Source organism: Saccostrea echinata, unplaced genomic scaffold, assembly GCF_033153115.1.
Source record: "Saccostrea echinata isolate AGI-Se365-2 ecotype Australia unplaced genomic scaffold, CSIRO_AGI_Sech_v1 ptg000058l, whole genome shotgun sequence".
Lineage (NCBI taxonomy): Eukaryota > Metazoa > Mollusca > Bivalvia > Ostreida > Ostreidae > Saccostrea > Saccostrea echinata.
This window is the reverse complement of record NW_026889807.1, coordinates 2,623,451-2,649,286: the sequence shown is the minus strand read 5'-3', so window position 1 is coordinate 2,649,286 and position 25,836 is coordinate 2,623,451. Positions and strand designations below refer to the sequence as shown.

Genomic DNA, 25,836 nt, shown 5'->3' with positions numbered 1-25,836 from the left:
ACGTTAAAGTGCACATACATGGGTGATCCTTTCACAAACAAAAAAGCAAGTTACTTTTTGGTCAGTTTAGAATTTTGAATTTCTTTATTTTCATGCAAATATATTCTTCCTTTTTTTTAAATTGTGGCATCAGCCGATATAACTTTTTGTCAGCATTTCTACTGTTGATAAAATAAAAACATCAATACAAAATATGCATCATATTCCGATTACTACTACTTGACGTGATCTTCAGATGAAAACAGAATTATATACAGTATACCCAGTGTGAATAAATAAAAAGATAAACAAAGACTGAAGTCTAGGCCCCCCCCCAAAAAAAAAAAAAATTGCATCCGTTGAAAAAATATTTTTAGCACTTAAGAAATTTGTTGAAAATAGATATCAATTTATTATCACTCTGAATGATATAGCAATAGTTTGTAATTTTTGTTTTAGAGTTAGAACATACTTCCCTCTTAATTTCTTCTCTCCACTTCTTGTGTGAAATTCTTCTGTTTCTTGTAGAGATAATCCCTCTCCTTCCAAACTACCAGAAACATCCTCACTTCAGTTTTTAGATAATAAACCGAACTGTAACGGAAATGAAGTTAGCATTAACAAATGTCCCAAAGGTTCTAGTGGCTGTGGATCAGGGAATGGTGTATCTGTAAAATGTAAAAGTAGGATTATTTGTTATAATAATCAATTATCTTTTTGATTGAAACAAATTTCCGATTTACTTACATTACTCCTAAAGTATGAAAAATAACTTTGCATGTTTTTCTATTCCACCTCACAGAGGGCAGCACCCTGTCTGGATTTTCTGTCTATGTATCTGACACAGAAGACTGGAGGTCAGGGACTCTCTGTTATCAACATGACATCCAACAAATACCTCCTAATAACGTCATATTGGACTGCATCACTTCGGGTCGTTACGTCACTGTTTATAATAAACGAAGCAACACAACATATCCAGATGCATCCGAATTTTCATACATTAATATTTGCGAAATTGACGTCATAGGTAATATTTCTTTTTTATTATTATATTAATTACTGACTCTTCATCTATGCATAACTTGACTAAGGAAAATGCACTGCTCTTAATTAACACTTTACCTTCGTTTTTATTGAAAATGTATTGAACAAGAGCCGGATTTGTTGTGAACTTAAAAGTTTAATGTTATATAGAAAGGAAAGCATTTTAATCAATGTTCCCTCGAAGATTGCAGGGTTATTTCTTTATAATTTAATTTTGTTTGTATTCTAGCCTCTGATTGGTTAATATCCAAAAAGGAACACAAATTATTTCTGTATAACCTGGTTTGGTATGGGGACACCCCCCCCCCCCCCTCCCCTGACAACCAGCTGAATCGTCTGTATCCATGCAATCCTCTCATTTCCAGTCCTCGGGATTCATGGAAAATTCCAGATTTAATAAATGTACCTTTAACTTCAAACAGTAACTCGGATCTTACCACATGTAAACAAAAAACATGGCTGCTAGGACTATGTATCAGTTTTTACCTCCCCTCGCTTCCCATCACTTCCGTTACTATGGTTGTATTATTGAGCGGCAAATTTGAACTAATAAAAAGCAACGAAATTTTACACCCAGAGTTGTTTAATGATTTTAGAATTAAATTATAAAGAATGACTCTAATTCTTGGCCAAATTATTCGAGGATAACCTGGTTTGGGTCAGTTTACGCTGTTTTATAATCCGCTTCGCGGATTATAAAGCGTAAACTGACCCAAACCAGGTTATCCTCGAATAATTTGGCCAAGAATTAGTGTCATTCCTAAATTAAATAATAAAATTAATTGTCGTAGTTTTCATTCAACCTGAAACCGGCAACTTATAAATTCAATATTAATTCTGGCTGAGGTGAAAAGAATTTTTTGGATTATAATCATTATTTTTCACTTTCCTATTATCATGTATTAAAACAAAATTATAAACTTACATAAAGAATCATTCAAATGTCCTTGATTATATACATTTTTTTTTTATTTTAGAATAATAGAATATTCTGTGGTGTTTCAGATTTCATTCTTATTTTAAGGTATTCGACCCAAATTGGAACTTAATATTCTATAACTGAAAATATCAATCATGAAATGAAATATATGGAGATAACGAACAGTATTCAAGTTCAAAGGTCCATTAAACAATACAAAATAGGAGCAGAGCAAACACGGACCTCCAAACATCAGAGGTGAGATCAGGTGCCATGGAGGAGTGAGCATCACCTGCCGACCGGTCACACCCGTCCTGTGCTCCTTGTCATTGTCCTTATCATGATCGGGAAATACCGGAAAAATCCGTCGACAATTCAGTGTGTAAATAATGGCCTAACAGTTAGTATGAAAAACGTCAGTCAGCATTTGATTCAATGATAAATTGTATTTGCTGACAAGGTCATTGTATCGACCATAGAACTTACGAAATGATGACTTTAAACGAGACAGCTGAGATTCTTGTTTCATCAACTTGTTTGTCAATAATTTACCTTGATTTAGAAATTGTACATATGTAGAGCATGCTCTTGCGTATCGAATCAACTGAGAGATATATACCCCGTATGTAGGTGATGAAGGTATATTGCTGCATAAGTAAGGGAAGTTGACGATTGAAAAGTTAAAGTCATCATGTTTATCATAAAGCTTTGTTGTTAGATTACCATTAACGTCTTTTTCAAGTAAAATATCCAAATATGAAACAGTTGTATCTTTTATCTCAAGCTCACCAGGATATATCGTATCGACATAAGAATGGAAATAGCCATTGTTAATTGACAATGCGTCGTCGATATATCTAAATGTCGAGTTGAAGGCCTCAGCAAGTGTTTTCTTCTTTTCACGTACAAGATTTTGGACAAGATCTGCTTCATATGAATACAAAAAAAAGGTCCGCTAATAACGGGGCGCAATTAGTACCCATGGTAATTCTATTAGATTGTTGGAAGACCTGGTCTCAAAAAAGCTACATAGATATTGTCAAACAGAAACTCAAGCATCTTTTAATGTCAACTTCAGAATACTTGTGTGTACAATCAGAATGATTTTTAACAAAATAATTTTGCAAATGACCAATGACTAGGTAAGTATATTTTCGAGTTCCTTTTTTATTGAAAGACCAGCTGTCAATGATATCAAAAAGCCTGGACTTTAATTTATCGTGGGGAATGGTTGTGTATAAAGTTGAAAAGTCGTAAGTTTTAAGCTGTTGATTTTGGTAAAATCTTGTGATTTCAAATTTTCCAAAAGTTCCTTGGAATTTTTAAGTATTCACATCTGATTTACATCACTTCTCGAATATATTGTTGCACAGTACTCTTGAAGTTTCTCCTTCACCACTGTTATTATCTTAGTGAGGAGTAAAGAAAGAGGCTTGGTTGAACATTTATTGGAACCCGCTATGTGTCTTTGTTTGTAAGGATTTTTATGAAGTTTCGGACTCCAATATAAATATGGTAATTCAAATTCATTTTGGTTGTTTGGAATATTAAAAATATTCAAAACTGACATATGATTTTGAAGAATTTCTTCCTTAGAAATGGAACTATGAGTATAAGTTGGATTACCACTTGTAGAATTAAATCCAAGTTCCTCTAAAATACAATTAATACAATGAGCCTTACAAACAAAGACGATGTTGTTACCTGCTTTGTCAGCAGGGACCAGTACGTACTGATCATGTAATCTATCTAATTCTTTTTTCACTTCTGGATTATTGAATACAGAAGGATAGATGGTTCTCATATTGCCCCTCAATCTTTTAATACATTTAATCCATTCTGACAAAGTGTCAAGGTCTTCTTTTTCATGTCTGGCCTATCGCCTGGCGTAGTCCTCTACAGATTCCAAAATATTTATGAAATTCCGACGCCAGTTGAAGAATCGGGGTTCCCTAAATTTAGGACCTTTTAAAATTAGTGATCTAAGGTCTTCATTATTAATTATATTTACGTCACCAGTAATGTATAAAATATTCTGATACTAATTCAACGCATTTTACAATAGAAAAGGACTTACCAAGAAAAAATTACAAAATTATGTTTACCTAGGCAGTGATTACCAATAAAGATTACTTTGAGATATATGGGGAGAAACATTTTTTTAATTAAAATTGAAATACAAAGAATATCAGTAAATGCTTTGGTGTATAAATGTATTTAATCATTAGATATAACAAAACGATTGAAAGCTATTTTATTATCTGAATGATTTTATTAAAATTGAATTGTATTTAATAAAAGCAGATGATAACTCTTCAAGGACAGGACAAGGTCATGAATTAAGGCACATTCTGCTCTTACTTGCTGATACTGAAACATGAAAATTATATCTTAAGAAACTGAAAATTCAGCCGATATTTATCTGTTGTGCATTCTATTTCATTGAATCAGAGTCTATTTTGGACACTTTCCTTAAAATGATATTCATGGTGTAAAATTACTTTAATAAAAGCTAATGCAAGAACAGGTTTTTATGAACTACATGTATCTCAATTTTCCTTCCTTTATTTCTAACGGAAATCTACCAAAACCCCACGCTCTTCTTCTTGTAATTTTACAGCTGCTTCTGCAAGTAATGTATGTACAAATTATGTATAAATGGAAAGTAGTTCACTGTATACATGTACCAAACTACAATTTGCAACAAGGATACACGTAGTATGAATTCCTTTTATATGTTCATACACATGTATACCTACCATACTGTTTTATGCTATCGCCATATTTATCGTAAAAAAATCAGTGATTTGAGAGATTAAGTACAAAATGTATAAAAAATTAAAATATTTAAATAAATAAACTAAATATAGAGATTATTTTTATTTTGTATAATTCCCCTATGTCCTTACAGGTTGTGAAATGGGATTTTATGGAGTTAACTGTACGAGGTGCCCTGGGAATTGTTTGAATGACTCGTGTCACTTTCAGATTGGAGAATGCTTCGAATGTAAAGACGGATACACTGGAGAGTATTGTAAAACAGGTAAGGAAAAATGTTCCCGCATAAAGTTTACACTCGTCCCAGTACATGATTCAGGAAAATTTTGAAGATTTAATATCTTACTGAAATAGCTAATATCTTAATCTTATTGTTAAAATATTTCAATCTGCGATATCACACTTGAGTTATTTTTACCAAACACAAAAATATATATCATAAAAAATGATGAAAAAGAGAAATTTGACACTCAGTGAAACAGGTGGAACCAAATATTTTTTGTAACTTCTCTCTCTCTCTCTCTCTCTCTCTCTCTCTCTCTCTCGTAATTCTATATATGCACAATTCTCTTATAGAAAAGAAAATGGACATTTTGTGTAGAATGAATTGCATTGAAAAAATAATTTTAAAAAAACCCACTGAAAGGTGTAACATGCAGTTTGAATGAGGAGCAACATTAACACAATGAATTCAAACACCTTGAATATCTGCGTGTTAACTTTGTTTGCTTGCTTGTTTGATTTATGTCTATTTGAACATATTCACTTATATTGAGACAGCACAAATTGTTGCTGAAAGGCTGCAAAATTGCGTTCTTTTTGACCGACACTTCTGGCCATTGAGCTGTGCAAATCCGTTCTCATTTTTACACCTCTTTGGCTAGGTAATCGGCTTTTCTAGTCTCAGGCAATGAACCTGCCCCGCAGTGGGATTCGAACCCGTGATTTAAGGATCAACTCCTTCCTATGCGACTCGAAAATGAAGTTTAAACTTCTACAAAACAGTGGTGAAATTGGGAGGCAAAAATATACGCGAAATATCTTACATAAGCAGAGAAGTTGAATATACATAATGTGGAAGTAAATGGATCCGTTTTAGAATATGCGTAAAAAAACATTTCCCCGTCATTTAAAAGCGTTAACTTTCGTATTTGACGTTTTCAAGAATGCCCTGTCGGTCAATACGGACAAGGATGTTCCTTCAGATGTGGTTCCTGTCTTGGTAATAAACCATGTAACCACATAAATGGTTCATGCCCTGATGGATGTTCTCCTGGATGGAGGGGAGATAAATGTGATCAAGGTAAGTTTATGAGCGATAGTTTATGATAGATTTCTTAAATTAATAATTAATTAATGAATCTATCGTCTATCGAATGTATATTCATGCATTTTCCCTATTTTCAACCCATACTATTAATTAAGCACTGGCTTGACTTTCTTTTGACCTGCTTATTATTCTGCTGATTCTCTCTACATACATATTTATACATGCATGCAACTGCATATACTATACCATCATTCAATATTGATTACAGAAACACTTCTTAGCACTGAATATAGATTTACATCTACCTTTATTAACTCTAAGGAATTTTTTTTTCACGTACTGTTGAAATAATATATTCTACAAGCAATTAATTGAAAACATCAAATGACCACACATTTTCTATGTATACCATTGCAATCTTCCAATGAATTTGGGATTTTAAGGACTGTCCATTCGAGTAATCAAGGTTGGTTAGGTCCTAACATTCAATCATTCAACAGTCCATTTGCTTTCAATTCTCTTACAAAATACTCAAATCGGATGCACCTCATTCTTTGTAGAATGCCAAAAAGGATTCTTTGGTCAGAATTGTAGCACTTCTTGCTACATTCCTAATTGTACAAACAAGACAACATGTGACGCAGTCACTGGGGAGTGTTTGGATGGCTGTATTGAGGGTTGGGCTGGGAAAGCTTGTGATGGTAGGTTCATTTCAATTCTTTAAATTTTGGAGAGGTTACCGTAAGAAAATGTTTACCATACATCTATTATGAAATATTTGAAATAAACATTTTTTAAAACATTTCTAAATGTTAATATCCTTCTTTAAAGATATATTACATTTTTTTTTCTTATTGTTGAAGAGAGAATTAAAGTAGACTACATGAAATAACACTAAAAGTAAAAAAAAATAAATAAATAAAATAAGGGAAATGTAATGCTGTAAAATGATGCTTAAGCATGTATTTTTAAAATTGATGTTTTTTTTTTTTTTTTGGGGGGGGGGGAATTTTTCAATGTATTAATTTGTCAGTCAACAAAATAGCAAGACCATAGCTATTTTATTAACTTGTTACATAATTGTCTAATAGAAACATCCAAAAAATGCAAAAAGATGAATATTTCAATTTTATTTCAGTTTGTGCAGAGAAGTATTACGGCCTATACTGTAACTTAACATGCAACATATACTGTATTGAACAACAATGTAACAAAACAAATGGGCACTGCTTAAAGTGTCCTGTATTTAGAGAAGGGCAATTTTGTGAGATAACTCAGATTACAACCACAGTGTCATTAGGTTGAAATTCAAAATTTTCTGTGTTTTAATTCACTTAAATAATTCATCATAAGGTACCGTTTCGGGTACATTTTTCTTTGCACATCAATACTTGCATGCTTTTATAAAACAGATCTTAAAGTATACATGTATGTATATGACTTCTATTTTAACAAGTGTTTTGAATAACTAACTCAGCGTTTAGTAGCATGACATCTAAAAAAATACAACTTCAAGAGCACAAATATAATCAATAATCTATATTTTTCTCACTTTATTTGATCTTAATAACATGAAAATATTAACATTTATATAAGTTCTCTATTCTCTTTTCTTACGCATTAGACCATACAGATAATCTTCAATAATTCAATAATTTCATGCAATATTACATGAAGTCATGATACACAGTGAAGTCAATCATATTTAAGCATAAAGATATCATTTTTATTTAAGAATAAAACATGTGGTAATAAATATAATGTTGCTTTATTTTTAATTCCAAAATACAGGATACTCTTTCTCCTATTTTTGGTATTACGTCTATTTTTTGAAAGAAGAAAACAAAATTTAGACAAATAAATGATTGTTAATATCTATCTCCGATGCACAAGGATAGATATGGTTAGGATGACCTCAAAGCAGGGTTGCTGCAAATGTAAAATTAGCTTTAATGTGCTCGAAACCTAACATCCAAGTAAGGATTGGACGATTCATAAAAACAAAAAATAGGTTTCAATCTGTTCAGTCATATGTTATTACATGTAAGAACAGTATTTATTATAACTTCTAATTTTACCTATATATCTTCAAGCTTAAAGGTGAGAAGAAATTCCTTTTTGAATTTTCTTTTATGTTCAACTTTTTTCCTCAGAATGTGATCAAAGTTTCTATGGACAACAGTGCAATATTTCATGCAGTGAATATTGCAAGGGAAGACTTTGTAATCCTACAACAGGTCAATGTGATGGTTGTATTGATGGCAGGTCTGGATTTTTCTGTGAAACAGAAGTGATAGTAAATACTGCCGGTGCAGGTACAGAGTGTATATTTCTTATACAGATTTTTATTGATATAAAACCTGTTCCAGTGTAGGTCTGTTTATAGCCACTAAGTGTCACTTAATTAAAGCAATTTTTGTAAAGCACTCGGCTGATCTCGTTTCGAGTTCATGTAAAGAATGATTGTTTATGAACTGTATGTTTGCAATAACAAAGGAAGCTAAGAAAAAACCTCAAAGATTTCTAATAAATCTTTTAATTCATATTTTAACTTTGTAGTTGTATCTGAGGAAGCACCCTTCCTGATGATTGGTGCGGCGTTTGGTGCTCTTGTCCTGATATTGTTGGTGCTCCTAATCATCTGTCTGATTGTAAGAAGGTAATATAGCAAACGTATTGCATGTACAGGTTGTCGACATATTCGATTCGAGATACTGAAGTTTCCTTTATTATTTAATATTAAATATTTTTTAAAAATTGATAATAAGTTCGTTTACACGATCTTTATTTAAATTTAGAAGTCATCTAGAGCAGGAAAATGAATCGGTAGTCGTTATAAAAGGAAGAATAAAATTATATACATTCACCCTTAGGATTTATCAATTCTTGTGATAATGAAATGTCTGTTTACCGGTGAATCACTGTTCAATACTACCACAGAGAACGATTTTATATATGTTTTTATCCCCCGAGCAAATACCTTGATATCTGCATTGACACTCGTTCTGACTCTCAGCTTTTCAAATCTGAGGTAGTCTTCCCATTAAATTTCATTGACATAAAGCTATTCTACTACACGTAGAGTTAGAAAAAAACTTTTAAAATTATAAATTTATTATTTATTTCAGAAAAAGAAGATTAGACACAAAAACAGAAGATGCCATTGGACTACAGACACAGATCACCCCAATGTCGGAGAGAAAAGTTAATTACTACTTAGAACAAATCGACCAGGAAGGAAAAGGTGCAACACAAAAGATTGTTTACTAATGTTAATCAGTCACATTATCAAGGAAGTAAAAAAAAAACATTCATTCTTGTTCAACCTTACTTTCCTTTTCTTAAAATGAGTCATTGTATTTACAAACAAATCATGTGCCTTTTATATTTCTGGTACGCTGACATTAACAACGGACTAGTTTGTAAGATTTTCGCCCATACAATTAGTAAAAGTACATTTTGTCCTTGTGTTAAACAATATTTCTCGATAAAGATAACATCTGTCTGAAATCCGGAATATTTTGCAAAGACGACTGCAAGGGAACGATAATTAATAATCAAAAAACCCCAACGTTAGATTCCATTGCCAGAACAAAAACCACAGTAATTAGTTGAATGAAACCTTGATTAACAGCGTTTTTTTTTTTTTTTTTTTTTCCACCGTACAATTTTAAAATATAGCCGATGTACAATAGAATATCTAATAGAATCTAAACAAAAATGATACCCTAGAACCTAAATACTAGTTATTTCATCGATAATAGGAACACTGACACCAGAAGAGTGTGTGGACTTTTAAATTTAGAGATTATCCGTCCATATATGAAAGAAATGAATTTTTGATTAATCGTAGCCTTATTTTCCTCAAAAGATATTCCAACCAAGTGTATAAATCATAAAGCATACATCCTGTAAAATGTAGTATGATTCAATAATGTGTTTCAGGGGATCAGGCGAACGTTTATTACAATGTTAGTTATGTCGTCAACTCGGAAGAACAAGAAGAATTGGAGCAGGAAGACACTGAAAGTGAAATAGAGACAGGAGATGACCTACAAGAAATCGAGCTTTTAAGTGAAAATTTAGGGGACATTCCCGTGAAAGAGCTGCATGACTACATATTGAGGAAGCACGAAAATATAGATGAGGGCTTTAAGGCTGAATTTAAAGTGAGTCTTTATTGCTTTCATTTTATCTCTTCCATCTTCTTTTTTCATTTAAATGGGAGTAAACGAAACGCAAATCAGAGATTAAATACTTTTTTTTATGTCCTTTGTATTTTCTTATGAACTGTTAATCGAAAATAAAGATCACAAGAAATGCTTAAAGGTGTTTTAATGTTATTTAAAATAAATTAAATTTTTGATAAAAATAACTTAAACAAAAATGTATTGGATGTTTATTTTGGCATTTAATCTTATTTTCCTCACAAACGCAAGGAAATAATTTTAATCCAGGTAAAAAAAAAATTGTATATAAAATACTGTCAAAGAGGATTAACAACAGGAAAATCCTTTATAAATTTATGGGTAAAAAAGTGAAATAAGGAGATTGTAGATTTCAACACAGTAAAACTGTATCCATTAGTAGGAAATAAAACGTACATTCTTCAGATGTCAACGCCTAGAGGCCTTATACAGAAATGTGCTTTAATTGTCCTATTTGCGTATCCAATGTCTAGAAGTCATGAATTACCGATCACTGATTAAGTTATCAAGCATTTAACATTTGTTTTATCTTTCCTTTCCACCATAACAAATATCAAGATATTCTACGCATCTAAGCTGAAAAAAAGACTTTCAAATTATTGTTATCTTAATAGTTTAATGTGTTCTTTAAAGTGCGATACTCAATTATACAGAAAGAAAAATAATGTCAGTTTTATTATCTGCAACAAAACAATTCTCTCTCTCTCTCTCTCTCTCTCTCTCTCTCAGGTTTAGAAATTATGTAGAAGTTTGTAATATTTTTTTTTATTCCAGGCTTTACCAGAGGGTGACATAAACCGTTGTTCCGTTGGAAGTTTAGAGAAAAACATCTTGAAAAATAGATTTAAAAACACCCTTCCTTGTATGTATTCCTTTTATATTGATGTTTTACATGTATGGTATGTACTTGTGTTCTCTTCTATGTTTAAATACAAATGCATTTTCTTTAGAGATTATCATTTTATGATTTTGTCGCATCTACAAGTATTAATTTTCTTATTTGAGGCTTTAAACAATACCTATCGTGCCTTCAATTAAAGGTCTAAAAATTGTCATTATCTGCATTAATTAATTTAAAAAATTAATAATAGACATTCAGGATAAAACTGAATTTTTCTTTACTGAAACAGACGACCACTCAAGAGTAATTTTAACAGATCCTTATGGCGAAGATTACATCAATGCAAACTTTATTCCTGTAAGTTTTCCCATTGTTTTTCCTACTCTTTTTTGTGTTTTAAATGAGTATCTATAATTGTTTACTAAAATGTTTGACACTCTCTCTCTCTCTCTCTCTCTCTCTCTCTCTCTCTCTCTCTCTCTTAAGGAAATAAAGTCTATCAGCATCTAAGTGTCTTCAGCACTCAAGCGGACTCCTATGCCTATAAATTGCATTTTTTCTGATTCTATTGTTGAAAATTTGTTATTAATAACATATCAGTTTCTTTATTTCAGAGTATGCTCAAAGAGAAAGAGTACATAGCATGCCAAGGTAGGTTTTATTTTGTTTAAAACAAGTCCTATTAAAAAAAAAACAGTCCAAAATAAAATTCTTAATTGTTAAAAGTAAAAAATTCCATAATCCCCGAATATTTTTATTCATTTAATAGGACTGTCTATAGACAGTGTCTATATTAAGATTTATTATAATAATTAAATTATTTTCCTCTCAGGTTCAGATAAAACTAAATTTAAAAACCTCTTGCTTTAAGAAATCACAAAATTTATTTTAATTGTTTAAATGTTAGTTATAATTGACTGGACTTGATTTAAATGTATATAAATCCTGATCATTAATATATGGAATTATAATTTAACTCTATATCAAATAATAGGTCCTAAAGCTATAACCGTGAAGGACCTATGGCGCATGATTTGGCAGGAAAATGTTACCAATGTTGTTATGTTGACGGGAATCATTGAGGGCCAGAAGGTATTGACCAATGATTTTGTAGCTATTTTGTGTGAAGTGATCAAAAGTGTGTTTTCTTTGCACTATATAATGAAATATGAGGTTTCTTTATAAAGATCGTAGCACATACTGATAGCGCTGTATATTAAATGTGATTTTTTTTCTACGAAACAGAAAGCATGGTGTAATATGGTAAAATATGAAGATGTTTATAACCAATTATGTATAGTGCTATACATGTACGTTGAAATTCGAAGTTTTACTATAAAACATAATGCATAGTGCTATATGTTGAGATATGCAATTTTACTATAAAACATAAAGCATAAACACGTAGCACTCTAAAGTAAAATATATTTTTTTTATTATAAGCCATAACATATAGTGCTATTTGTTGAAAAATTGAGTTTTATTATATTTGTCAGTTATATGCAAAGCGTATCATATTACAGAGAAAGTGTGAACAATATTGGCCTAACCAAGGACGAACAATCATTTACGGAAAATTAGCAGTTACCAATAAACTGGAAGTTGTGTATGCATGCTATACTGTAAGAAATCTAGAAGTCAGGAACACTCAGGTATTCAATGATTATTTATGACTCATAAATCTCTAAACTCCAAAATACTCTTTGATTAACATACCATGTGAATTGCAATGCATCCGAATTAGTATTTTTTACACAGTCTTGCACGTTATTGCAATATTTTGAAATTTGTAACTTTGAGACAACAATAGGTCTATTTAGATCACATATGGTATTGAGAAACAAAATGAGTATCTAATTCATATATTTTTAAACCCACACCAATTTAAGAAACACTGCCCTGCATGTACTATGTATTTTATTTTCAAAATAAATAATAAAAGGTGATAAAGGATGATACACCATAATTATAATCTTTAGTCAATAACGCAATACTGTTTAAGGGAGAAATTTTAAAGATTTTTTTTTTTTTTTTTTTTTTTTTTTTTTTTTTTTGTTAGGATAAAAATGCTACACTTCGAGCTTTTACCCATTTTCATTTTACTGGTTGGCCGGATCATGGCGTTCCGTCCACGTCACAGCTACTTTCATTTTACTTCAAAGTAAGGGAGCAGATTGCAAAAGATAAGCAAAGAAGACCTCTTGTAGTCCACTGCAGGTACTTTTTATATGGATATCATTATCCAACAAACAAACTAATTGTACAAAGATTTTTCGATCATTATGAAATGGGTTGTTTAATTTATGATACATACATAGCCTTGAGTTTTACAGGATAGCGAAAAATAAATTTTCAATGCAATATATATTTAAGAAATGAATCTTGTATTTTTTTTCTTTGATTGATGATTCAAAGAAACTTATACGGAAAACTTCATCAATGCGCGTAGCGCATTGGTAAAAAAAAAAAGGTTTTCCGTCCAAGGTTTTCTTTGATACATCGACCAAAGAAAAAAAAATATAGGATTTATTTCCTATCATTTATTATTTTTCTTTCAATGATAATATTTAACCTGAAAGCGAATGATTGCCGAACGTGAAAATATATGACGTAAATTTTCAAACGCAGAGTAATACATAAAGAACAAACAACGTTCTTATACATGTATATTGAAGTGTCAAAAACAGCTGCTTCTAACAATAACATTCAAAAACTAAACAAATTCATTCGGTATTATTTTTGCTGTATCCAAATGGGTATTATTGTCATGCAGACGATCTGATTTGTTTAGCAAAATGGGATAATTAGAAAAGAAACAAAGTAGAAAATAATTCAGAAGCGTAACGGATAAATTTTGAAATTAAGGAAAGCAAGGTAAAAATGTTTATTTTTTTTTTTTTCACAAAGTACTCTGAAAACGGACATATGTAAGGACAGCCAAAGTAGTTCCGCCTGCTAAGTGCAAGTGAACTTCAGATTCTATTGATGCAGTTAACGAAAGTTATCAAAAGTCTTTTTTTTATCCTATCCAATCAGTATCACGTATTTTTATAGAAATTAAATGAATACAAATATCTCAGAACACATTCTAAAGTTTCCTTTGAAAACCTTGTGAATGGAAGACTCATATTCATTTTTATTTTCATTCTTAAGCTCTCTCCAGAGCTTTCAGTACTTTGATTTTTTTTAATTTGAATACATTCTCTAGTACTTATAAACTTTTGATTTTTCTAGCGCCGGTGTAGGGAGAACGGGTACGTTTATTGCTATAGATGCTCTCGTACAGTATGGACTAAAGACAGGAAGTGTGAATATCACTAAATACGTCAGCGTCATGAGAAGGGAGAGAATGCATATGATTCAGACATCGGTATTGAATATATTTCCATTCACAGTGTTGTTACAGATTTTAAGTCAATAACTGTATAGTTTTATAGTCGAACATGATTAAAGAGAATCGAAAACAATGATTAATATAGCTTCATTAATTTAATTCTTTGTATCTGGCAAATAGTTCATTATTTTCTATAATACTAGCCTAAAAGTTCAATAGTTCTGTGTCGTCAAGATTAGACAATATTCTTCATTTATATGTTTTCTGTAAATGATAATAATAAATGCAATGCTTTGTTATATATACCCAATAATGTGGTTTATGTTGTTTCGAAGAATGAATAAAATGCTATATGTATTTTTTTTTTCATTTATGTAACTCCAGTTCACTTTTATCTCTATTTTCAGGGTCAGTATATCACCGTTTACAAGTGCTTAGATGAATATTTCAATTTTCCACGTCACGTGGTCACACGAGACAAACTGGCCAATCACACTGCCGACAAAGATGCGCTACACAAGGAATATACAGTAAGTAAACATTTATCTATTGCATTCTGGGCTTAATGCTCATTTAAGACTGTGCAATTATCTGCATGTTTTACACTCCATGTATCATTAAAGCATTTATGTTTTATTTTCTTCAGGAGTTCGTCAATTACATCAAACAACAAAGGCAGTATGAAGCTATCAACATTGCAGAGGGTAAGGATGTCACTCAGCTCCTATACCAGTGTTCAAAGATTAAAACTGATATAAGAATTTGTTTTAACATCATATCACTCAGTAGCCAGGATAAACTGTTTTAAACATTTTTTTTATTTTTTTTTTTTTCATTCAATACTACAGAACACGATGCGATGGATAACCAACCATTGGTTGTAGCAGAATATCCTGTAAGTATCAAAAGCTTTAACTTTAGACTTTAATTCTAATGGTATTTAACTACATTTTGTGGACTCCTAGCACACTTTATATATTACCTTTAGTCTGTGTGGCTGGAAGAGGGTATAGTGGTGTGTCACTATCCAAAAGCGAAAGAAGTTTCAGAGTTTATGTCAATATTAACGGACTGTTCGCCATCTGTTATCATGACCTTAGATTCTCTGGATGAGCAACTTACAGTAAGTATTAAACATTTTTCATGGTTCATTTAGTATTATTCATTTCTTATATCTTTGCTTTTTTTCTCTGTCTGCTTAGTCAGTTTATCCATAGACTGGTACATGTTTTAATGTTATTCATTACTACAAGTATATTTGAAAACCAAAGTTCAGGTTAGTAATATATATAAAATTGAATTCCTAATTCTAGTTCTAAATTCTTTTATTCTCAAGACAAAACAATGGATTCCAGAGGACCATGATTTGGTCATCGGTAGATATGTTGTAAAGAAGACAAAGAGCAGAGTAGTCAGCCTCTGTAGAAGAATATCTACGACAAGGATTACTATTCAGGTGGTAAACTAATATACAGTATAATACAGTAGTAAAGTACAGTATAACATGTCCAATCCGACACCTGTAAAATCCGTTTTACTGTGAATACTGACAAAAAGAATTGTGTCCCAGCGCAAGTCCGATTGGGCAGATTGTACGGTACATCTTATAGTACAGGGACATACTTGAAATTTAAATGCAGATAAGAAATAATGGATCAATCTAATAAAAATTAAGTTGCAAATTCAAAGTAATAATCTAACATTAGCACTTAATGTATCTTATTTTCTTCTGAAAAGAAACCCCTAAAGAGTAAATATATTTGCTTAAAAGATTGCAAATAATTCTAATATCGTTCATTGCCATTTATTCTTAGATGTTAAGTGAACTTGATTATTCTGTACAGTATTTTTAACATCCACACTTGATTTTCAATGCGAGTCTTGCTAATCTGAAATCTATGAATTCCTTCCCTAGGTTTATGTGCTCTCATATTATTTTCTTTTTGATGATTTTTTGTTTATCCGTTCATCAATTCAACCAATAAATTCTGTGTAGAAACTATATAAAGTAATGGCTTTGGTTGGTGTTATACGTAGAGATATGGACCGGTTTTTGCTGATATAATGTCAACGATAACAGAAAGAGCTAAAGCCACGAACCATCATATTTGGCCCTGTGTTTTTCATAAGAATAAAGTTTCGATTCAAGAAGAGTACTATACGTTAAATGTTAGAGGACAACATATTTCTTTTCCATACGTAACTCATTTCGTTATATAATGCGCCATTAAGCACGTGCGACGGTTGGAAAATGCGACGGTTTCATACAAACGTTAAAAAATGCCGATTTTTCGACAGATTTTCCCAAAGTTAGATGTGGCCACAGTCAAGAACAACTTTTATACTTCCCATAGATATAGATATCGCCGATACAAATCTTTATGTTTATTATCGTTGTTGTTCGTGGCTGTAGCCAATATGAAATTTGATTTTATATTTAAATTTTGATGGATCAAATAATCGCTAATTTGTGAATCAATCGTTTACATTTAATTCATGCAATTATAAAAAAAAATATAAATTTCACAAAATATACTAGAAAATCAGTCTATTGTTCATTTAAAATGCTAAATGTGAAGAAGAGTCAAATATGTACATTTTCTGAAATAAATATCTGGAAAAACTTATGGTTTTACTATGAATAGGTCCATTAAATATGACGTTACTAGTAATACGTCAGTTGTGACGTAATAAAGGCTGTAAATTATTTGGGATATTGCTGAAATATTTTTAACGCTCTCGAATAATGAAATTAAGATACTGTCCCTATTTATATGATTTAAACCCAACTGGATGATACCATCAAATTATAAGTTTTCAGAAATTCCGCCACGGTGTTTTTCTTTACTACCCCTATCCCCCCCCCCTTTGAAATAATTCAAAATACTGTTGTTTACAGTGTTAACAGGCATGACTTAAATTGTAAATAAATTAATAGATAAAGTAACAAAGATATCACGCTAGACCTTTGTAAAACAAGAGAAATAATAATGACATAGCTTGCTGTCCAAAGTGAAAATTTAAAAAAAGAAAAGAAAAGAAATGACCCCCCCCCCCCAAAAAAAATAGTATACGCATTAAGATAATCATCTAGATTTCCGCACCGAAATTTACCCTTTAGTGTACATGCAGAAGAATCATCTCAGAGGAGGATCTATAAGATTCAGTTATATCGATGGCTTATACAAGCCGATACAAAATAATGTATAATTATAGTATACATGTATGTTTGTACCGATATCGGGTTTCGTCAAAACACTTGCACTTGACGAACCCGCGCCCGTGATCTAGAACATAGCATATAATATATATTTTTAATATGTCTGTATTAGTGAGGATATTGATGCATGTATACATATAACAAATAATTGATCTTGTAATCATTTGTGAAACATAATTCAGATATACCCCCAGTGAGCAAAAATCCATTAAATGCATGTCAGATATCTTAGAAATCAGTATAAAATGTTTATGCATTTTTTGTACTGTGCTCCAAATGTTTCATTGTAGGCCTAACTATCACAATTTTATGCTTCAGATCGTCAGTCAGTGAAAGGGGTAGTGATTTTAAATCTATTTAGACAAAACATAAATAAATAAATAAATAAGTATAATACATATAATTTACCCTAAAGTTTTTATCTGTCATCAATTCTTCATTGCGACTTTATTATTATAGTCTATAACAATACGGATTTGTTTTATCTAAGAATTCAGCACCGTGAAAACACATGGAGAGAGAGAGAGAGAGAGAGATCGAGTCCTTAGAATGTGTTTTAAAAAAAACAAACAATAAACTGGGAATATATTCTTTGAAAGGTATGGTTGTAAGTTGTTTATAGCCAGTTTTTTTTTTTAACCCTGGCCAACGAAGTAGAATTTTTTTGGATAATAATTTTTACTTTTTTTTAAATCTTTTGTCAGCTTATTCTGGTATAGTACCTCCTTCCTCAGTATTAACTACTATAGTATTAGTATCATGATATGTAGAATGGTAGATTCCAGTTGAGATTGAAAAAGGGGGGGGATTACAAACAAATGACAGCAAAACTTGCATCTAATGTAGTTATCTTCAGTTTATTCTCAAAAGTAGTCTTGAATTTAACTTTCTTTATTGTTAATTAATAGAATTCAATCTAGAAATTGAAAATTGTTTAAGACTTTCCTACTTCTCATATTTTTTCCTCAAGGGGGGGGGGGGGGGTACCTGGTGTGGCGGCGCCACTTTTCACGAAAAAGAAAAAAATTCATAAAGAAAACTGAAAAAAATATATATATAAGGGCAAATCTTATTGCTTCTCTGAGTAAAACCTTTTTTAAGCAAGCTTTTCTTGAGTAAAATCAATCTTGCGCTGATTGTAGGACAAATAAACACCTGTACATGTTTTTCACTTATGACTAGATTTTGACCCGTGCGTGCACGGGTTGACATTGTTATGAATGCATCCATGTGCATATCGGACATTTACAAAATAGATACATCGACACATTCATATTGTAAGGTATTTTTGAAATAAACAATGAATGTTAATATAATTCTGTTTTTTTTTTTTGTGTTTGTTTTGTTTTGTTTTTGTTTTTGTTTTTTTTTAATTGTTGCGTAACGGCGTAGTGCAGAATGGGTTTGACCACCAGTTAGCTATAAATCAAGTCTTGAGTTCGAATCACGCCGGAGCTTACATAAATTTCACCTTTCCAAATTTAATAAAAGAAATTATGGATCGATGTTTATTGAAAATATGACAACAGCAAAGAGTTGAGCACACTGCTGATACATACATGTATCAAGCAAAGTAATGAAAATGAAGAATTGTGCTAAGCTGGTATTTTTACACAATCAGTTATTAAAGAAAAGGTGTAAAAAAAATTGTAACAATTTTAACACTGCAGGTCTCAACTTTTTCAAAATATGACCTCAACAATAAAAGAGTTAAGCACTGCTAATACATATACTTTATATATACAAAGGTAATAGACAGGTTATATAATCTGTAAAAGACTGTCTGTTTTGATAAAAATTAATGTAATATCTTTGAATTAGTACATAGAAAAAGTAATAAAAATAGAAGCTTAATTGAGAAAAAATAAAAACAAATTGGTAATCTTCAAGTACCAATGATGTTTAAAATACATAAAACAAAAGACAGTATTCTTCCGATTTATCGGTATTAAAGGCCCAAAATTCGAGTCTATAATTTTTATATAGTAGTTATTGTAATTTTTGGCGGAAAAAGAATGCCTACTTCACTAAGATGTGATTCTAACTGGAGTTGTAACACCCCCTCCCCCTTCAGTTCCCCTCAAAAAAGCATAAAAGAAAGGAGGGATAAAATAAATCGGGTAGTTACATTAATGTTGCTCCTACGATCATGAGCTTTTTGCCTCCGTTGAGATGGCCAGAGATATAAATAACATATAATAAATGTGTCTCCGAGATGGCGAATGATTACCCACGTGGCCACAATATCACATTTGTATGGATATAAACTCAGAAACGATTACGATAATACAAACATATAGACGTCAGAAGCAAATTGAAAGTGGGGTGGCTATTTGATAGTGGGGGGGGGGGAGCTAAAGCAACGAAAAAAGGTAAGCCCCAGTTTTCAATGCCTATATTAAGCCTATCTTTGCAAAAAAAAGTGGGGGGGGGGGGGCTAAGCCCCCCTAGCCCCCCCCCCCGGTTCCGACGCCTATGACAAATACGCGTAAATTTTCATTGGAAATTTGCTATATATTCTGTTCATATACATTAATGATTTCTTATTAGAGAAATTACACAATAACAAATATATATCTACTTAGTATATACTTTTGTCTTCTCTGATTTGAACACACTCTCGACCAACGGCTCATACATTCGTGTATAAGAGAGAAACGAACGACAACTATGCAAGGGAGATTGATTTGAACACCGTGATTTAGCGTGAATGTAATGCGCACGCGCAAGATTGTAAAATCCAAGAAATCCAGATGATTTCCGGATTTTTTTGAGGAATTTTCGTTGATTATTAATTAGCGAAGCTTAATTGAGAAAAAATAAAAACAAATTGGTAATCTTCAAGTACCAATGATGTTTAAAATATATCAAATAAAAGACGGTACTCTTCCGATTTATCGGTATTAAAGGCCAAAAATTCGAGTCTACTATTTTAATATAGTAGTATAGATAGTGACCCACATATCAGCAATATCAATGCAGCTCTACTCTTTTTATAAACAAAAACCATAATGTGTAAATGAAATCGAAAGTGTGGATTTTACATTATGGTTACGTATGATAATAACGAAAAATTGCTGATGCTTAATCTTTTTGTACATTTACATGGAAAATAATCATAGAATTTTTGCAAACTTCTACTTTTACAAATCCTCGCAGATAGTATATTTGGGAGAAAAATATTCGAACACTTTGCAGGAGAAAGGGTGTGTGTAGCAAAGACCGTTAAATATATAATAATGGACAGTGACAAGTGATTTTTTAACAAATTTATTTTTCTTAAGAATATTTTTTGAAACGTACATGTATTCCATATTACTCCAAAGAAACTCTATTTAGGGCTATAATGTTTTGAGTTCTATTTACTAATTAAACCATTCTGATAAATTGCGAAATCCCTTTCCAATTAATCTAAAATTTTCCCTGTTTCTGTATCGAAAACGACGTTCAAATTATTGTTACAAATGCATGAATCGATTACTAGTAGTCCGTCCAACTTTTTTCTTCCTCCTCTTTTCCAAATAATTTAGATCTTTTACAAGTATATGTTAAAAACTCGCAATTTCAGGATCTAAGGATTTCGCATTGAAAGTCTATTTCAATTTAAATAAAACTTTTTGCAACTTAACTTCTATCCAGTTATAAATATAATGAGCTCTTTAGTTCAGAAACATTCGTTTCAAGATCATTTCAGTTATCTTGTCAATTACTTTTTCCTGACTGCCCCCTTCCCAACTTTGAAAAACGATACTACGTGCCTGGACGCACATGCCAAAGATCAGCTTTATACCTGCAGACCTGTAAAGAAAAATCCGGAAACCAAAGTCGGACAGACTATCAGCATTTGAAGCTTGTCGTATATTGTTTATGATGATCAATACTTACCGGTAACTAGGAGAGAAGCATCGCTCAAAAATGTGTTGAAGGGATATAAATAGAATGTTCCTCTTTAGTATTATATCACATAGGAACCAGGTAGAAAAAAAAATACCAAGACAGTCACACAGATTATTATACCCCCCTCCCCCTCCCCCGCCTGAAAAGTGGGGGGGGGGGTATATATACGCTTTAGGGTACACATCTCTAATCTGCAACTCCTCTTATACGACTGGATAAGATTTAATGATACTTTAACGAATCTTTGTTGCAAGTGCCATTGTGCGCCTCCTGTTTAACTTTTTGATCAGACACATACTTCGGGTCTCCCATAGCAAAACATGGACTTTGCCATTATAAACGTATGCGAGACAGGGTATCATTTTGTGAGCCCAGTACTCCAGTACCTCTAGTTTTTTACTACATGTATCTATAAAATCCGATCAGTTACATGTAAATACTAGGTTGCCATACATGTAAAGACGGCAATGTAAAATCAAGTTCCAAATCCTTTAAAAAGTGTTAAATTAATTATGATGTTTAATATAATAATATTAGTACTAGTTTTTAATTCAAAGTCACATATTCATACATGTAAAATCGATCAAAGTATTTTTTCGCGCTACGACGTTACGTTACAGAAAATGACGTTCTACTAACATTTTTCCTTTAAAACACTATCATACTTCAGATTCTCTTTTTCAAAAAATATAATCGATATCGAAAAAAGAAAAACGGCAAAGAAAAGCTAAAAGTCTTCACTATCAATTGACAACAACCTGTTAATTTTTGAGACAGGGCCATTTTTGATGGTTCGTGGCTCTTGCTCTTTGATAAACGTACTGAATTGTACTTTTGACTTTATATCTTAGTGCTCTTTTCCGGAGGAACTCACCGTCCATAATTCTTTGTTGTGGCACCTTATAGGAATATATATTAGGTTAATGTACTTATTAGCTTTCTATGTATGTTTTGTTGCTTTTTATGTTTATATGGATTTTTTCTATTTCTCTCAAAGCATGGGGATGATGAAGAAATTGACGTCAGAATTGTGCAGGCTATGCAGTCTGAAAAATCGGTTTATTCAAACACGACACAACTCTCTGATATCATAGATGCCGTAACGAGCATGCCGTTGGACAGAGAGAAGCCAATCATGATTATACATGAGTTCGTTTACATGTTTTACTATATTTCAAACATTGTGTAAATTGCTTTTACATTTATGCAACTGAATCTGTATTTAAAAAGTAGCTGCGACCAGAACTAGATGTCTAAGATGTATTTATACATGTAGCTGCTAATATGAAAAGTGTGTATATTATTTGGATTATATTCAAACAAAATATATATAAAAAAATTCTTCTCCGTATTAAGAAGTGGACTTCCCATCCACTATAGGAAAATAATTTATTGGACACTGAGAAAAGTATAGTATATAAAGGTGTAATTATTGAGCTTATCTGTCACATTTTTAATATAAGGTACCTTGCATTTACCCCTAAGAAAATGTTAAAAGATAATGACATACTATGAACAGAAATCACTGTTGTTTACTTAATAGGGCAAAATACCTACAAATGAAGTGTTCAGTCTTTTCATCTTGGCCTATGAAATGTCATTAATGCTTGATTTGATTACAAATAATGTAACACAATGTACATCTCAAAATATATTACTTTTGATCAAAGGGCAGATTACTCCATCTGCATTAAAATACCACAAAATCAGAACTTTTTAATGTGCAATGTATAGACGGGTCTTAAATATACCAGAAAGACATGGAGTGTTTGCTAAAGCTGTTTTTTATTTCTCATTCCCTTCTTATTTTTACGACATATTTTTTGTATTTGCCTCTGTGAAAAAATTCAGGGTAATTTTTAAAAAAAGCCAATCGAAGACTGCTAAAAATAGCTGATAAGTTATTCTAATGTGAATATAATGGAATTTCAACAAAGGATATTTAATATGATTATTCATGTTATTTAAACACCTTTTTTTAGAGATAACAACACTGATGTTTTGATGGCAGCAGTAGTGTTAAATTCCCTGTATCAGCTGATGTTCGATGGAGAAACAGACGTGTGTTTCATGGCAAGATATCTACATGTTTTGCAGCCTTCTGAAATGCTAAAATATGTGAGTAAAAATTCTCTTTTTTCAGCATCTTTGTAAATCAACTTAAAGACAAGAAGAGAGTTTCTTAAAGCATATTTTGAAAAGAATATATTAACTTATTTATGAAAAAATGTTAAGAAAGTCTTATTTTTAGTTTGATTACCTGTGTATTATTGAATTTTTGCGAGGGCACGTACATGATTTGGAATTATGTGTTTCATTCTACGGCCACAAAATGGAAATGCCTGGCATCATTTGATAAGAAAGATTTATTTTATTTTTGTAGGAACAATTTGAGGAATGTTACAAACTTCTGCGAAGATTTTCAACAAAAGAGATTGTTGTGGAGAAAAACGAAAAACAAGAAGACCTTTATGCAAACTGAAAAGATTGAATTTTTTTTTTTTAATTTTTTTTTTAAACTGAACTATTTAACAGAATCCATGAGCGCTCCAACTTTATTGGATAATGTTATCTGTATTTACTACTTTAAATTTTTCTTAGCAAATTCATATGTTAACAATAAAAAAATAATATTTATAGAAAAAAAGAAAGATAGGTCAGTTATAAAGCCTGGTCTGGATTTTGCTTATTATTAGGGAAAGCGCTCAAATAAATGTGCCATACCTATCTCTCAGATGATTCTGTAACAATATTGATTTCTCATGAGATCGAGTTTAACAGTTTTTAAAACTGCTTGAATTTGGAAAATCTTATCATCAAAAATGATTGGGGACTCTTTATGAAATGCAAATAACTTACGATTTTGATGTAATTCATATATAGTGGTGCTAGTTTTATTTGATTAATATATTAATTTTGTACTGTTTTATACGCGTTTAAAAAATACAATAGTTATATATTTATTCTATGCAATGTATACTTTATTTTTCATTTTATACGGAAAACGGTGTCATTTTCTCATTTCTTATTGTTTATTAAACTTTTCTGTAAATCATATCGTTTTCGTTTTTAGCTCACCTGAGCCGAAGGCTCAAGTGAGTTTTTCTGATCACTTTTTGTCCGGCGTCCGTCTGTCTGTCTGTCCGTCTGTCTGTCTGTCTGTCTGTAAACTTTTAACATTTTCGACTTCTTCTCAAGAACCACTGGGCCAATTTCAACCAAACTTGCCACAAAGTATCCTTGGGTGAAGGGGATTCAAATTTGTTAAAATGAAGGGCCACGCCCTTTTTCAAGGGGAGATAATAAAGAATTAGTGAAAAATTAATAGCATCTTTTAAAAATCTTCTTCTCAAGAACCACAGGGCCAGGAAAGATGAAACTCATGTGGAAGCATCCTCAGGTAGTGTAGATTCAAGTTTGTTCAAATCATGACCCCCGGGGGTAGGGCGGGGCCACAATGGAGGATCAAAGTTTTACATAGAAATATATAGGAAAAACCTTTAAAAATCTTCTTCTCAAGAACAGCAAAGCCATAATGAGTCATATCAATATAGAAGCATCCTCAGGTAGTGTAGATTCAAGTTTGTTCAAATCATGACCCCCGGGGGTAGGGCGGGGCCACAATGGAGGATCAAAATTTTACATAGAAATATATAGGAAAAACCTTTAAAAATCATCTTCTCAAGAACAGCAAAGACATGTTGAGTCATATTTATATGGAAGCATCCTCAGGTAGTGTAGATTCAAGTTTGTTTCACATCATGACCCCCGGGGGTAGGGTGGGGCCACAATGGAGGATCAAAGTCTTAAATAGAAATACAGTACCAACCAGACCCAACCTGACACCAAAGCAGTCCCAGAAAGCAGTCCCCGGGACTGCTTTGGGACCGCTCTGGGACTGCTGTGGGACTGCTCTGGGACCGCTGTGGGACTGCTCTGGGACCGCTATGGGACTGCTCTGGGACTGCTGTGGGACTGCTCTAGAAAGCAGACCCAGTAGTCCCAGCAGTCCCTGAGACTGATTTCTGGGACTGCTTTGTTCACTCATGCGTGAAAAAGGTTCTGAGTGACATGATAGCTCCGCCCCTTGTGTATTCTGAATTTGCAGCTCCTTGTTGTTGTTTTGTTTACTTTCTGCAGAGAAGTGTTTAATAGTTATACATGTAATTACTAAATGTCTTCAGAGGGCTGTAAATTTACACAATTGTAGTCTAGAATTAATTTTAAGAAAATGAAAGTAGTTAAAAAGGGAAGTCAGGGGATAATTTCTATCCCTTCAATTAAACTTCAATACAGGTGTTTGAAAAAAAAAAATTATCTAGGCCTATTTAATAAATTAATGC

The 25,836-nt window shown here is 31.9% G+C and overlaps 1 protein-coding gene across 1 annotated transcript in view; it reads left to right on the top strand.

Annotated features, from left to right (window-relative positions):
- Window positions 1-24,497, top strand: part of LOC133174431 (receptor-type tyrosine-protein phosphatase gamma-like) — a 29,715-nt gene extending 5,218 nt beyond the window's left edge. The window contains exons 4-26 of the mRNA XM_061309555.1: window positions 508-662; window positions 782-1,009; window positions 4,857-4,988; window positions 5,889-6,026; window positions 8,147-8,308; window positions 8,553-8,652; window positions 9,122-9,237; window positions 9,939-10,162; window positions 10,976-11,063; window positions 11,332-11,399; window positions 11,657-11,693; window positions 12,037-12,134; window positions 12,566-12,694; window positions 13,102-13,259; window positions 14,277-14,412; window positions 14,784-14,906; window positions 15,023-15,080; window positions 15,225-15,271; window positions 15,365-15,499; window positions 15,713-15,832; window positions 22,491-22,642; window positions 23,476-23,611; window positions 23,877-24,497. Coding sequence (XP_061165539.1) covers window positions 508-662; window positions 782-1,009; window positions 4,857-4,988; window positions 5,889-6,026; window positions 8,147-8,308; window positions 8,553-8,652; window positions 9,122-9,237; window positions 9,939-10,162; window positions 10,976-11,063; window positions 11,332-11,399; window positions 11,657-11,693; window positions 12,037-12,134; window positions 12,566-12,694; window positions 13,102-13,259; window positions 14,277-14,412; window positions 14,784-14,906; window positions 15,023-15,080; window positions 15,225-15,271; window positions 15,365-15,499; window positions 15,713-15,832; window positions 22,491-22,642; window positions 23,476-23,611; window positions 23,877-23,975 — 2,839 coding nt within the window. The 3' untranslated portion in view covers window positions 23,976-24,497. The remainder of the gene's footprint in view (window positions 1-507; window positions 663-781; window positions 1,010-4,856; window positions 4,989-5,888; window positions 6,027-8,146; window positions 8,309-8,552; window positions 8,653-9,121; window positions 9,238-9,938; window positions 10,163-10,975; window positions 11,064-11,331; window positions 11,400-11,656; window positions 11,694-12,036; window positions 12,135-12,565; window positions 12,695-13,101; window positions 13,260-14,276; window positions 14,413-14,783; window positions 14,907-15,022; window positions 15,081-15,224; window positions 15,272-15,364; window positions 15,500-15,712; window positions 15,833-22,490; window positions 22,643-23,475; window positions 23,612-23,876) is intronic.
- The last annotated feature ends 1,339 nt before the right edge of the window (window positions 24,498-25,836 follow it).